The sequence below is a fragment of the Colobus angolensis genome, unplaced genomic scaffold (genome assembly GCF_000951035.1).
Source record: "Colobus angolensis palliatus isolate OR3802 unplaced genomic scaffold, Cang.pa_1.0 Scaffold132, whole genome shotgun sequence".
In the NCBI taxonomy this organism is placed as follows: Eukaryota; Metazoa; Chordata; class Mammalia; order Primates; family Cercopithecidae; genus Colobus; species Colobus angolensis.
The window spans coordinates 2249524-2265876 of record NW_012114400.1 but is presented as its reverse complement, the minus strand read 5'-3'; the positions used below and the strand labels follow the sequence as shown (position 1 = coordinate 2265876).

The 16353-nt window shown below is 38.9% G+C and overlaps 1 protein-coding gene across 1 annotated transcript in view; it reads right to left on the bottom strand.

Moving 5' to 3' along the window:
• HMCN1 (hemicentin 1) overlaps positions 1-16089 on the bottom strand; it is a 461695-nt gene extending 445606 nt beyond the window's left edge. The window contains exon 1 of the mRNA XM_011934184.1: positions 15593-16089. Within this exon, the coding sequence (XP_011789574.1) occupies positions 15593-15860 (268 nt within the window). The 5' untranslated portion in view covers positions 15861-16089. The remainder of the gene's footprint in view (positions 1-15592) is intronic.
• Between the last annotated feature and the right edge of the window lie 264 nt (positions 16090-16353).

The following is a 16353-nucleotide window of genomic DNA, read 5'->3' as shown; positions in this document are numbered from 1 at the left end:
ATGGCCTTTACACCCAAAATTGACTGGAATTATAAAGAGAAATTAACAAAACCATAATCGCAATGGGAACATTTAATATAACTTTTTAAAAAACCTGATAGATCAATTATGCAATAGCTGATAAAGAGAATATTTGAGCAACATAAAAAGTTTGATCTTTTGGACATAGGTAGAACTCTACACAAAATGATTAGAACTTTTTTTTTGAGTACAAAAAGAATACAAAAAATTCATTCTTTCTTTAAATAAAAGAAGGCACTCACTTTATTGAGTACCTTCTGTATGCCAGGAAACTTACATGAGGCTCTACCAAATACAGTCATGAAAATTAATGGGTGCTGACGAGTTGATGGGTGCAGCACACCAACATGGCACAAGTATACATATGTAACAAACCTGCACGTTATGCACATGTACCCTAGAACTTAAAGTATAATAAAAAAAAAAAAAAAGAAAATTAAGTTCCTGCCCTCATGGAGTTTATATATAGTTGGGAAGATAGAACTTAAATGAACCAATTCACATCATCTTTAAAGACAACCAGTGTTAAATTCTATAAAGAAAAATAAAGCAGGTTAACAAGACAGATTCATGTGCAGAACTATGTTAGATGGGTAGTCAGGGAAAGCTTCCCTTAGGAGGTGACTTTTAGCCAAGAGCCATATGAAGTGATGTGTCAGTCATGCAAATCAAGGATCTGAGGAAAGAGGGAACAGCAAGGGCAATGGCTCTGGAGAGGAAGAGTGCCTGACATGTAAGAAACAATAAAGAGGCCAATATGCTAAAAGTAATGTGAATAAGGACATCAGAAAGGGAAGTTGGGAATAATGGCATATTTCTTTCATTTTAAAAGGATCCTTCTGACAGCTCTGGGGAGAACAGCAGTGAGACCACTTAAAGTGGCTCAGGCTAGAGGAGTACCTGTAGAGGGAGATGAGAACTGGTCAAATTTAAAATGATCTTGAAGGCAGAGCTAAAATAATTTGTGGCGGGATCAGATGCGGGGTGTGAAAGAAAGAGAGGAGCACAGGAGGTCTCAAAGGGCCTTCTCCTAAATAAGTAAGAAAATGTGAGGCCTGTATTGAGATGGTGAACACTGGAGAAGACACATGTAGGGTGGGGAGGGTTGATGATAAATGTGAGGTACCTATTAGATGCCCCATGAAGATTAAAGCAGGCAGTAGGTTTCTCCTTGTCCCACTTCTGTATTGGTGTTGCCTGCCTAGCCTCACTGGGTATTTGATGTTGAAACTTCCCAAAACCATCATGAAAAAGAAAACACTCAATCTGCTTTCTCCATCACAGAACTAATTCTACTCTCACTAACTCTACCCTTGTAATAGGCTTTTCCAAGCACAATTAAACTAACATTTTGTGAATGACAATTACACTAAGTCCTTTCACAAATAGTACACAGACTCACTGAAACATAAATATCCTTCTTTGTGGAGGGAATTTTAGGTGGTGAATGAGAGATGATTGTGCACACCTCTTCCCAATTATATCCAGGCTTCATGTTGGTGTTTGAAATTGGCCATGGAGGAGTAACAACATCATACAAACTGGCAAATGCTACAAATAAAGCCCTCTCCCTACCCCAAGCTCCAGAGCCAGAGTTTTAACATTTATCAGTACACAAAACTGGTTTTATCCTTATTTTATGCAGAAAGAAACTGAGGTTCTAAGAGTCTAGTTACCTGCCCAGATACAGAGCCAGTACTCAAGTGTTTTGACTCTTGAGGTCGAGTGTTATTTCCCTTATAGGACACTCTTGGGTTTGTGTCAGGTTTTGCATCAAAAGCTTTACATGGATTTTCTCTTCTAAGCCTTATACCAATTCTACAAAGGAAGTATGACTGTTATTCTCACTTTACTGATACTCACTTTAATGATAAGGAAACTAAGGCTTTAAGAAGTTAGTAACTTACTAGTAATCAAATGCTGGTCTATTTGATATTAGAATCCATTCACTCAAAACCTATGCCATTCTAACTCTACTAAATTTTACTTTGTCAAAATAAATCAAATCCCTTGTTAATTTTCATTATGATGTAGAAGGATTAAGAAGGGGTAATATTATCAAAGGCACAAATTAAGTCCATAAAATACAATAAATATGGAAAGGGATCTCAATATTAAAAAGAATGACACTTTTCTAATATTCCAGGAAAGTTCCTTGGGAGATGTGAAATTTTGGAAACTCCTTTGATTATGAGTGAGACATTGTCCTACACATAGGGGACATTCCAACATAGGGTGTGGCTGGAGAGAAAACTTCAAGGCAAAAGTGTGATGACCTGATCAAGGAGGTGGTGAGCATGTTCACCTAAGAAGAGCAGGGAAGACCCTCTGGGGAATATGAAAACAATAGAAATGAGGTTTTCTGTGTGCTCTAGTAAAAGGCTTTGAAGTGAAAATAAGGAGCTAAACAAAAAGCATAACAGATTTTACTTTGAATTTTAAAAAGTGAAATTCCAGATAGCACAATATCTTTTTAAAATTTTGTTCTCTATTACTTAGTGAAATAATGTATTTTCTTGACCTTCTATTTGCAAAAAAAGAAAAAAAAATTTAAGTACCCTTTCTTGTATTTATCTCCTCCCCATCACCCATGCTTCTCACTTCACTCTCTCCCTGTCAGAACTTGGCAAGAGCATAAAGGTTACCCTGAAGCACTTTTGGTGGTAATCAGCATGCCTTACAGCCGGAGAACATCAAGGAATTCCTTCCACCTGCTATAAAACAGTGCTTAAAGCGAAGTTCTCAGAGACATGGTGCTAATGGAAAAATTGCTCCATTTAGTGTTTAAAGTTTTGAAGAAAAGAAAGCTGAGAGTATACACTGTCAAAATATTTTAGAACCCATACATAATTCCCAGAATTCCTAGCTCCATGTAATTTTCCCCATCTCAAAATTAAATATCTCAACATCACCAACAAAAGATTAAATACAACTTTATTAAATGCATGCTTAAAAGTAACAGGGCCAGGTGCGTTGGCTCATGCCTATAATCCCAGCACTTTGGGAGGCCAAGGCAGGTGGATCACTTGAGGTCAGGAGTTCGAGACCAACCTGGCCAACATGGTGAAACCCCCGTCTGTACCAAAAACACAAAAAATTAGCCAGGCGTGGTAGCGTACACCTGTAGGTCCAGCTACTTGGGAGGCTAAGTCATGAGAATTGCTTGAACCAAGGAGGTGGAGGTTGCAGTGAGCCAAGATCATGCCACTGCACTCCAGCCAGGGTGATGAAGTAAAACTCTGTCCCCCCCACAAAAAAAAAAAAAAAGTAACAGGTTTTTAACAATACAAATTATTTTGAGGACTTAAATAGCACCTCAAACATTAATGCCTTTCTCCATAACTGCCACTGAGAACTCTGTCCCTATCCAATAAAAGAGATCAGAGTTTAGAGTCTATGATATTCCCTAATGCAAGCATTTTGATCAGAAATTTTAGAACAGAGTTTCCCTAGTAAAAGAATTACACTTTTGGTTTTTTAATGTTAATTGCTAAGTGATCTGCTGTGAGTTGAATTATGTCCTCCAAAAATTCATATGTTAAAGTCCTATCCTCCAGCACCTCAGAATGTGACCTTCTTTGTAAATAGTCTTTGCAGATGTAATTAAGAGGCGACCACATTGGAGTATCGTGGGCTGCTAATCCAATATGACTGGTGTCCTCACAGAAAAGGAAAATTTGGCCAGTTGCGGTGGCTCACGCCTGTAATCCCAACACTTTGGGAAGCCTAGGCGGGCGGATCTCCTGAGGTCAGGACTTTGAGACAAGCCTGGCCAACATGGAAACCCCACCTCTACCAAAAATACAAAGACTTAGCTGGACATAGTGGCGGGCATCTGTAATCCCAGCTACTTGGGAGGCTGAGGCAGGGAGAATCACCAGAACCTGGGAGGCAGAAGTTGCGGTGAGCTGAGATCACGCCATTGCATTGTAGCCTGGGCAACAGAGCGAGACTCTCTCTCACAAAAAAAAAAAAAAAGGAAAAGGAAAAGGAAAATCTGACACAGCACACAAAGAGAACACCATGTCAAGACAAAGGCAGAGATTAGGGTGATGTATCTACAAGCCAAGGAACGCTAAAGATTGCCAGCAAACCACTAGAAGTTAGGGGAGAGGCATGAAACAGATTTGTTCTCACAGCCTTCACTACCCTACCAACATCTTGATTTTGGACTTCCAGTCTCTAGAACTGTGAGACAATAAATTTCTACTGTTTAAGTCACACATTTTGTGATAGTTTGCTATGGCAGCCCCAGGAGTATGCCCTGTCTTCTTGGGCTTACTGAAACAGAAGCACAAAGAACTTAAGATCACACAGCAAGTAATTGGTGGAGTCAGACTTCCAAACCAAACCTCAGATTCCCGGGCCTATGCTTTTCTTTCATGAAAGAAACATACTGTACTCACCAACTCCATTTTCTTAACTCATCATTTTAGTCTTCTATGGAAGCTCCACAACTCCAGTAAAACTGTCCTAATTAGCTCCATATTGTTTACCCTTTATTTTCAGTAACTCTATAAATGCACAGAGTTGACAACTTCTCCTGCTTAGAACTAACAACATTTTAGATTTCCAAACACTACTCATTCCTGTTTTTCTCCCTATCTTCCTGGACTCCCTTTTCCAGAGTCCATAATGAACTTCTCTTTTTCTGTCTTCTTTTAAATGACTGTGTTCTCTAAGTTCTATCCTGTCTCCTTCCTTTTCTCAGTCTGCACTCTCTCCTAGGATGATCTCATTTATTCCGATGGCTTCAGTTGTCATCTATGTAAGTTTCAAGTGGACAGAACAGCTACTTGGCACTAGTCATACTAACACTGACAGCTGGAAATGCTGAGGAGTGATACCTGGAGAGAGACAGGCCACCCAAACAGATCCACACAGAGAGACTTTGATAAATTCACCATCATTGATCAAGGACTGGCTCTTGGACTTGCAAATTCAGAAACTTGAACTTGACACTGTCAGAATATTTTAAACAAAAGAGACTGATGGATATGACTAGTGTGCCAAAATATGAGTTAACAATGAGAAATATAACTGCCTGGTGAACCTGATGTATGTGCCAGTCTGACTACAGCCTTCTCTCCCCATAAGGAAAGTGCATGAGGTTACGTTTGCAGGAGGCTCTTTGGTGAGCATTCAACTAGAAAAAGGAGAGTTAATATTATGATCCAAATATGTAATGACATCATTACATATTTATAAGGATAAACAGTCTATCACCACAGTTAGGAAGACTGTTGATGCGTGGGCTGGTTATTCAAGTATAGAATGAACTAACATCCTGAACCCTAGTTAGAACTTGGCTGTACACTGCTTAAGTCTGTTTCTGTGACTCTCTTTTTCATTGCCGATTCCCTAAACTTTAGGTTGACATTTTATCTTGGATAAGTTAATGTATAAGGAGCTTGCTATCAGCACTTACTGGCCTGGGAGTAATGTTATGTCTGAAAGCTAACTTTGCCTATCTTTTCTCTTCCATCATATGCTAATTTCAAATTTTAACCTCCAAAAGGCAATTATATTTCTTTTTTTTTTACATTCTTAGGACCATGTCCAGTCCCTTGGACATTCTTAATAGCTAAGAAATCTATCCCCTTATCTCTACACCCAAGTCCCCTCAATGTTTCCCCCTGAACTGTGATGGCCTCACATTTCATCTCCCAGCTCTCAGGATTCCCTTGTTCCAATCCATCCAGGAGATAGAGATCTAAAATAAAAACCCAATCATGTCACTCCTTACTTATAATCCTTCCAGGCTCCTGATAGCTTTCAGGATGAAATCCAAACTCCTCAATGCTTGATTAAACTGCTTTTATTCATGTACTTTCTTCAGATTTCAGTCCAGGCCACAACTCTTCCAGAAAACCTTTGCTGACCACCACCATCTTAATTCAGGATCAGGTGCACTGCACTGGGTCTGCACAGCACCCTATGCTTCCTACTGCTATAAAAGGTAGCACAGTGCCGGGGTCGGTGGCTCAAGCCTGTAATCCCAGCACTTTGGGAGGCCGAGACGGGCGGATCACGAGGTCAGGAGATCGAGACCATCCTGGCTAATACGGTGAAACCCCGTCTCTACTAAAAAATACAAAAACTAACCGGGCGACGAGGCAGGTGCCTGTAGTCCCAGCTACTTGGGAGGCTGAGGCAGGAGAATGGCGCAAACCCAGGAGGCGGAGCTTGCAGTGAGCTGAGATCCGGCCACTGCACTCCAGCCTGGGCGGCAGAGCGAGACTCCGTCTCAAAAAAAAAGGTAGTATAGTATTGTATATTGTAATTTATCTTGCCCTATTTTTCATAGACTTGAATCAAGAGCATCTAGCATAGTCCCTGACAAATGGTAAGAAGTCTGTAATTGACAGACCAAATAACTGAATGAATGAATGGATCTAATGGCTTATCTTTGACTTTTTAGATTCTCTTGCTGGTTTTCCAATTATGAGGCTCCAATTGAGCCTAGAGATCAAAGGGGTAATATAGTAAAGCATACATGCTTCTCAAAGCACTGAATATATGGAAATATATTAGAGTAGTTATATAACTGAACTGGTTTGAATCATCCTTTGCCTATAGGTTAACAGTCAAGTCATCGAGTAGAATCTTTTTCTATTTTTTTTTTAGTCTGACTGTATAAGTGTTGTACTATTTTCCTTGATAATTGCCTTCCTTCCAGTACCTATTCAATATTTATAGACAAATAAGTTACATCAACACCATTTGTTCTATGGTACTTTTAAATGACTTTCACATATAATGTTTTACTTAACCACGGTAACATCACTAAGGTAGGAAACACGGATAGCATCACAAGTCCATTTTTTAATTTTTCCTATTCTCCCCAGTGATGAAGACTCCTCATGAGATTATCAGAAACCACAAAACCAAGGTTGAGAATCCCTGTAGATTTGTGAGAAGACCTACAACACGGGTCCTCTGGTTGCACAGTGCTCCTTGGAAATCAGATCAATTGTTCTAACACTCCTTCAGTCAGTCCAGTTAAAATTGGAAGGTAGGCAGACTGCCTTATAGCATACAGCTGAAACATTCCAGACTGCATTTAAATCCCCAACAAAATCACCTGCTTTAGAAACATTCAATCACTACCCACGACTCAGTCAGGCATTATCTGGGTCATAATTATCCTTCCATTTCATATTCAAGCTTGGATGGGAGATACATTATCACCAAAAAGGCCTAATTAGCAAATTATTATGTTGTAAAATGTATTCTTCTACTTATGAGTTAAAAAGTAAAATCATAGATATGAAAGGCAGGATAAAAGTACCCAGAGAAATTATCGGTTTTTGTCTGCAGCATTCATTCATTCATTCATTCATGAAACATTTCTTGAGTGTCTATTGTGTGGCTGTAAGGTGAATCAAGTAGTCTTTTGGAGCTTAATGTCTAGTCAGGGAGAAAGATGACTAAGCAAAATTATAAAGATCATCAAGAATGGTTATTGTCTGTGTGATCAGAAACAAATCATAAGCAATGTCAAATTCTGATTTATCAACAATAAAGTAGAAGGCTATTCCTTAACTAATCAACAAGGGGGGGAAAATACTTCATTTCTTGGGAGTCACAGAGGATTCTGTTAAATGGGAAACATCCCTAACACATTTAAAATATCTGATTTACCAAACTTTGGTCCCTATACTTTAAGAGAAAGTATTTGTTATGCATAGCAAAACACCTCTACATATCCTCAGGAGACATCCAGTGACATAAGACTCACTCATCAAAGTTGAAATATTTATTATCCTAAGAAATAAGAGTCGCCCTTGTTCAAAGTCTCTAACTCTTAAAGTTTAGTGCATTCTGTTCAGTTGAATTTCTCTTGGACATAACAGACCAATCATTTTGCTCATGAAAATCTTCCTTCCTGTAGGATGTGTGAGAGGCACAGAGACTAACGGCTTTTTGGTTCTTTTTCCTATACATATTGAAACTGAAAACATTTCAGTTTGAAGTTCAGTTCATATAGATGTGCATAAGTTTTCAAGGTCCAAATGTGTAATATCTTCCATGTAAAAATCTTTCTGTTCATTATGGTTTCAAATGATCTTGCTATCACTCAGAAAAATATTCTAAGAGAATCATTTTACCAAAAAAAAAATCCTAGAGGATTTTCTGGACACTGTGTAGGTACAGCCAAACTATACAAAGTTATTGAAGGTTGATGAACTGTATTAAAATGAAAATTTTTATATACAAAGATATATAATGCCAATATTTCTTCCAATGAATCAAGTCCTTGCTACTTTGAACCTCTTTATAGTCGCTTACTTTTCTCTATATTATAATGATGTAAATCATGGACTTTGATAATAACCTACCAATGCACTAATTTTTTAGATGGAGAAACAGAGACTCGAGCAAGGTTAAATGATTTGCTGAAGTGACAAGAATATGGAAAACAACACAAGTCTTCCATTCCAAACTGGATGTTCTTTTTATTTTTATTTGTATTTCATAAAATACTGGTTGAATCGTTTATCAAAACTAAGTTCAATTTTAGCCTCTGAACAAAGCAACTGTTCCAGTAGTTGGACATGGCAATATAATTACAAAGATTTCCAAATCCTCTTTTCCCATTCTCTGAATTCTCTCCAAACAGGCTTTCACTCCCATCTCCTCCGTGAAACTGTTCTTGTTGAGTCACCAATGACTTCCACATTGCTAAACTGATTAGCCAATTCTTGATCTTCCTTTTAAGTGACCAATTAGTTCTTCTTTGAAACAGTTTCTTGACTTCTAGTATAACATACTCTTCTCCTCCTACCCTGAGTTCAATCTCTTGGGCTGCTTTGCTGATTCACCCTCATCTATCTGACTGCTAAACATTGGAGTCCCAGGGCTAGGTTCTCAGACCTCTTCTCTTCTTCATTTATAGTCAGTCCCCCTTAATGATCTCATCTAGTCTAATTGTCCTAAATATCATCTATATGTATGTCTTTGGATCCCAAGCCATCTCCCCTGGAACTTAAATCTCACATATCCAACTATCTTCTTATCTCTACTTGAGTGTCAAAAGGCATCTCAGACTTTAACACCTAAAAATCAAAACTTCATCCTACCATCCTTTATCAAACCTGCTTCTTGCTCATTCTTCTCCATCTCAGTGAAAGGCCAAGCTACACTTCTATTCACTTGTCTTAGTCCATTCAGTGTAGTTACAACAGAATGCTTTAGGCTGGGTAATTTTTAAAGAAAAATGGTGTATTGGGCTCATGATTCTGGTGACTAGAAAGTTCAAAATTGGGCAGCTGCAACTGGTGAGGGCCTCATGCTGCTTCCACTCATAGTGGATGATGGAAGGGAGGTGGGGCATTGCAAAGAGATCACATGGCAAGAGAAGAAGCAAGAGAGAAAAACCAAGGAAGCCAGACTCTTTTAAACAACTTGCTCTTTTTTTTTTTTTTTTGAGATGGAGACTTGCTCTGTCGCCCAGGCTGGAGTGCAATGGATCTTTCTGTGTAACACTAGCAGTCCTTCTTCTTCTCCTCCTTCTCCTTCTCCTTCTTCTTCTTGTTTTTTTTTTTTTTTGAGATGGAGTCTGTTCTATTGCCCAGGCTTAAGTGCAATGGTCCAATCTCAGCTCACTGTAACCTCTGCCTCCAGGGTTCAAACAATTTTCCTGCCTCAGCCTCCCAAGGAGCTGAGACTACAGGCATGTGCCACCATACCCAGCTAATTTTTGTATTTTTAGTGGAGACAGGGTTTCACCATGTTGGCCAGGCTGGTCTTGAACTGCTGACCTCAAGTAATCTGTCTGCCTCAGTCTCCCAAAGTGCTGGGATTACAGGTGTGAAACACTGAGCTCCTCCCCACCCCCCACCCAATCAACTTACTCTTAAAAGGAACTAATCTATTCACATAAGAGCAAGAACTTGCCCTCAAGGGAAGACATTAACCTGTCCATGAGGGATCTACCTAAACACTTCCTACTAGGCCCTACCTCCCAACACTAACACACTGGGTATCAAATTTCCACATAAAATTTTTGGCATGGAAAAACCACATCCAAACCATAGCATCATTCAAGCCAAATCCTCAGAACCTGTCTTGTCTTTTTTATTTTTCTAAGCCCTCACATCCAGTTCTTCATTAAATCCTTTTGGATTCATTTTCAAAATATACAGAAAATCCAATTATTTCTCACACCTCCCACAGCCACCAACTTCATACAAGATATGCCATCTTGTTTTGTCTGAATTATACAATAGTGTCTTGTCTAGTCTCCCTGTTTCTGTCCTTGCTCTGTTCCGACTATTCTCAAACAACAGAATGATTATGTAGATGCATAAGTCAGATCATGTTACTTCTATGTTCAGAACCCTAAAATGGCAACCCATCTCACTCAGAGTAAAAGCCAAAGTCACAATGGACTACAAGCCCTTTCCTGAAATGACTCAACATATTTCTGACTTCACCCTCTAACTTCTTCCTATTACCCATTGTGTTCCAGACTCTGGTCTTTTCACTGTTCCCTGAACATGTCAGGATGCTCTTATCAGGAGAGTTTTTCATTTATTGTTTCTCCACCTGTAACATTCTTTCCATAGATATCCTCATTTCTCCCTTTCTCACCTCCTTCAAGTCTTTGATCAAATGTGACTTTTCAACTGAGGATTTCCCTAATGACCGTATTTAAAATCCCAAAACCTTCAATCCACCTCAAACTCCCCATCCCTTTTCCTGCTTTTTATTTTCTCCATACCAATTATCATCATCAAAGATACCATATATATTTTAATTGTTTTCTTTATTGCCTGTGTCACTCCCCACCCCTGCAATAGAATGTAAGCTCATGAATGTAGGAGCTTTTATCTGTTTTACTCCCTTTCATGTGAAGCAAGGTCTGAAACATATAGGTGAGTGAATGAATGAATGCATGCATGAAGACTCACATAAGATATCCTCGGAAGAAAGTGGAGACATAATTGTGAAAGAGAAGAAAAAAGAGTTTTCTTTCTATGAAGTAACTCATTAAAACATACTGTCCTGTTCTCTCTCCTCCTGTCTCTGGTACCTGCCTTAAAGAGAGGAGAGGATATAAGAGAGTGAGTGATAAAAGAAGCTATAGTGAAAGAGAGACGATCAGCCCTCCTCAATGTTGTATTTCAAGGAAGAGAGGAATACATTTTGAGTGTTATGTAAAAAGCACAGTAAAAATTAATACATAAGAATCAAAAATTTCAATAACAGCATGTTGCACTAGCAAAGACATGGAATCAACCTAGATGCCCATTAATGATGGACTAGACAAAGAAAATATGGTACAGATATCCAATGGAATACTACACAGCCATAAGAAAGAGTGAAATCATGTCCTTTTCGGTGACATGGATACAGCTGGAGGCCATTATCCTAAGCATATTAATGCAGGAACAGAAAAACAAATGCCATATGTTCTCACTTATAAGTAGGGGCTAAACACTGAGTACACATGTACACAAAGAGGTAGACAGACACTGGAACTTACTTGAGATGAGAGGATAGGAGGAGGATGAGAATTGAAAAGCTATCAGGTACTACGCTCACTACCTAGATGATGAAATCATTTGTACACCAAACCCCAGTGGCACACAATTTACCCATGTAACAAGTCTGCACATGTGGCCCCTGAACCTAAAATGAAAGTTGGAAGAAAAAAAGAAGTTGCATGCTACATAAAGAGAATAATCTCCGGAATGAATTTACTTTCTATTTTTTGAATTATTTTAACTATAAGTAATAAGAGCCTTATAAATCTATGTGATATAACAAAGAACCTGTGTATTTTTCAAATAATAATAATAATCGTAATATACTGAGGAGGATGTGAAGAAATTGGAACCCTCACACACTGCTAGTGGGAATATAAAATGGTACAGCTGCTTTGGAAAACAGCTTGGCAGTTTCTCAAACAATTAAACATAGAGTTACTATGACCCAGCAATTCCACTTCCAGGTATATATCAAAAAGAAATGAAAACAACTGTCTACACAGAAACTTGTACATGAATATGGATGGCAGCATTGTTCACAATAATGTTTCAAAAGGTGGAAACAACTCAAATATCCATCATGGACTAACAGATAAACAAAATGTGGTGTATCATTCAATGGACTATTATTTGGCTATAAAAAGGGGAATGAAGTGCTAATACATGCTACAACATGGATGAATGTTGAAAATGTTATGCTAAAGTGAAAGAAGCCAGTCATAAAAGACCTCATAGAATATGATTCTACTTGTATAAAAGTCCAGAACAGAAAAATCTATGGAAGCAAAAAAATAGATTAGTGGCTGGTCAGGACTGAGGGGAAGATGATTGGGGTACAGGGGACTGATAGCTGAAGGATATGGGATTTGGTTTTGTGGTAATAAAGATGTCTACAATGGACTGTCGCAATGTTTGCACCTATCTGTAAAGATACTAAAAAGCATCAAATTGTACATTTTAAGTGGATGAATTGTATGGTAAGGGGATTACATCTCAACAAAACCATTAAAAATCAATACATTAACTGTGATTGTGAAAGTGGAAAATCCATCTTAACCATAGTTAAGTTACATCAAAATGAAAAGGTTGGCTCGCCTTTCCATGACCCCTGGTCATCTCTGATACCTCCGCCTACTCTAGATACATGTGCTGCTAGTTCAACACAGTGCTTCTTACATGCACATATTCTGAATGGTCTTATTTCATTTTCAACTTGTTAGACATCCTGCCTCCTCTACACCTATGTGTTCCATGTGTTTTAAATTTACTCCATCTGCAAACACACACCTTGCTCTAAACTGTAATGCAGGGCTCCAAAGCAAACATCTGCAAAGATCTAAAGGTTTATATCAAAAGACATAGAATATATACCAGAATGTATCCATTATTTCATCTAGCTAAATGTGATAGATGTCAAAGGGCTTATAAGCATTCAAGATTACTATATAATCATATTAAATCCCATATGTGATTTCTTTCCATGTTGGTTGTGTCACTCAACCATAGGAATATGTGTTAGGGACTATGAAAACAACCATATGTAAAACAGAGTCATTAACCATCACAATTAGAAGAGACCTTAGAGATATTCACATAGAATTCTCTCAGTTTATATAGTTGATGATATTAAGACTCGAACAGTAAATGTACTTTTCTAATGTCACTCACTAAGACAGCCAATTCCCATTTAAGGTCTTTCCTGTCATTCCAAGATGCTCATGCCTATAATCCCAGCACTTTGGGAGGCCAAGGCAGGAGAATCACTTGAGACCAGGAGTTCAAGACCACCCTGGGCAACATAGTGGAACCCCTGTCTCTGCAAATAAAATAGTCAGGTGTGGTGGCATGTGTCTGTAGCCCCACCTACTTGGGAGGCTGAGGTGAGAGGACTGCTTGAGCCTAGGAGGTTGAGGCTGCAGTGAGCCGTGATAGTGCCACTGTACTCCAGCCTGGGTGACAGAGTGAGACCCTGTCTAAAAAAAAAAAAAACACAAAGAGGCCAAAAACTCTTAAGAATTATACACACATACACACACAGAGGAAAGTTATCCACAATCTAGTAAAGTGAATACTAATGTTAACAGTATGTTTTAACTTCAATTTCTCTCTTTGTCTTCAAAAATATTATATTTTAAATAGCCTTACATAACATAAACATTTGGCCACTTCTCTCTACTTTGAATCACAATGTAAACAGAATTAATAATTCTGTTTAATTATATACATAATTAAGTTTATGAAACCAATTTAAATTAACCATTTTCTCAAATTAGAAAAGCTCTAATTTATTCACTCATCTGTTATTAGCATGTCAAGTTTCCCCCACTTTAAATCATGATTGCTAAACTACAGGAAAAAAAAACTACAGGAAAGTCAACTACAAAAATACACAAACTTCACCATTTGGTAACAACTGAAAAGCAGGGCACCACAATACAATTCATTCCAATAATTTTTCATATCACTTCAAAATATCAGGATAGTCCAGTATCCATTTACAACTTGGGGCAATTTTTGTATTCTGTTTACAGCAATATAATTTCATAAGAGTTCTTTGGTGAAAAGCAAATCGTGGTGTTAGCGAAAAAACAAAATTTTACTTCATTTTTTAGCTAACTTCAGATTCATCCATATAGAAGAAACATATTCAAGGTATTCCGAAATAACAAAAACCTCAAACTGCATCACAGTTGGCATCTTGACATTTAATACATTGAAAATCACAACATATGAAGTGTCTTACTAAGACAGTAAACACAGTAAATAATCATTCTTTATTTAAATATAAATAATATTTCATGTTTAACCAATGTAGAAATTACAAATATGTGTAATTACATATATGTGATGTATGTATGTGTATGTGTGTATACATATATTACATATCCCAGAAGAGGACAGATTGCTTTCATCATTTGAAGAGCATGAAAATCCGAGAGTTCTATTTCTCTTTAAATTTCTCCCAGTGCCATTGTTTAATAGTTAAAAACCTGCCACATTTAATACCTACCAATAATATGAACTTATGTACCTTTGCTAAATGCACAGGAAAGATTTCGAGATTGCCGATATCACACTCTCGTTGTGAAGAGGTTGTGTCAAGTTCTTCTCGTGAAGGGACAATTTCAAAAGCAGGAAAAGTGTGGGAGAACAGTGGGGGAGGGCTGTTAAGAAACCACTGCTTTATTTATTTAACTGGGCAGCAACTTGTGCTAATGAAACTCAGGTGGACATTAGACTGCCAGCCCCAGGGCTCCCCTTGCAAGGCTACCCTCAGCTATGGCAATGGGGGCTCCTATAAGCCTCATAGAGAGGTGCTACTTTAAAGAGAAACTGAAAAAAGTAAATAGGATCATATTACAGTGGAGCCGCTGAAACCCATGGCTTTAGGGCAAAAATGAAGTTATTTCGCTTCAACTACTTTTAAAAAGCACAGACATTCCGAATTACATGCAGTTCTACTGCAGGAGACATGGATGTAATGTTTATACCCATCTGTGAACCTATCTAATCATGCCCTGGTGCAAAGATGAATAGATTCAGTTAAGAAATGATTGGTTTCTCTCTTTTCTTTTCATGTCTTCAGTTCCACTAGTAGTTACTACTTACAGGCTTCCTTGTGTCTCACACAACAGGTTTTTTCCCTTCTTAAATGAGAGTTATCCTCAGACTGTGCTTTCAATTCGGATGTTAGCCCCTAAAGCTTTGCTGCTATAAATTCGTGTCCAAGTCTGCCTTCGTAATTAAACATGCTTTAGTTCTAAAATCTAAGTGAGTTAAGTGATTTTGATGTCGTTGCCCAAGATTTTTGGTTTTGTTTTTCATAACTCCACATTTCCAGGTTTGAGGACCACTGTACAAGTTCCCTAAACAAGCCATCTCCACCAGGGCTGAGATTTAAGTAGGTATCGATGAGCAAACCCAGACGCCAGCAAGCAATTCTTTGTTACAACTATATTCAGCTGCACATTTTTTTAAATGGTTTTGAAACTTCCTGACAAACAATTTCATTCACAGCATAAGAAATAATGTAATCATGACACATAGCAAAGACAAAGTATAAATATTTCCCTTACCTGGATCATGGAAAGGCACCAACGCAAAGTTGAAAAGAGGTCTCTTAGGTCTTTTCAAAGATGTCTCCAAAATTTTGGAAGCCCCTTCAATCACCTGAACTAAATCATCATACATAGAACCAGTCACATCAAACACAAAAGCCAACGTGGAGGCCCCCTCGGGAATTTCCTCAGCTCTGATCTCTGACTGGGGACTCGCATCTTGAGCTAGGGAAGAATAAAGAAGAGCAAACAGAAATACTGTATGGACAACTTCCCTGGAAATCATTTTCCTTTTTTTTCCACTTCTTTTCCCCCTGAGCGCCTAAGCACTGTGCTTAGTCCTCCTCAACAACAGGCAGGGGGTTTCCTCTCAAAATAACTCATCAGACTCTTGGAATCTCTGAACTAGGAAAAAGTTTGGCGCTGAGAATCAGACGGGGACAAGCACCAAACTCGAATCCCTCCAGGGGCTGGGCAGGGCAGGGATGCGGCAGCTTTTGTCTGGATGCGGCTTCCTCCTGGACGGCTATCTGCCCGCGGGCCCTGGACAGCCTGTGGCAGGGTGCTGGCGGCGCGCCGGGTCCATGCCCCGGGGGCAACTCTGAGCCTGCGGCGCCGCGGCCCGAGTCCCGCTGTCCTCGCCGCCGCCGCTGCTCTCCGCCTGGGCCAGCGACTGAGGTTCCCAACTTTCCACTGTTTGCAGCTCACGAGCGACGAGGGGAAGCCTCTCTCGGCCTCGCCTCCTGATTGGCCAGTTGCCGTCCTCCCTCCTTTGCTCT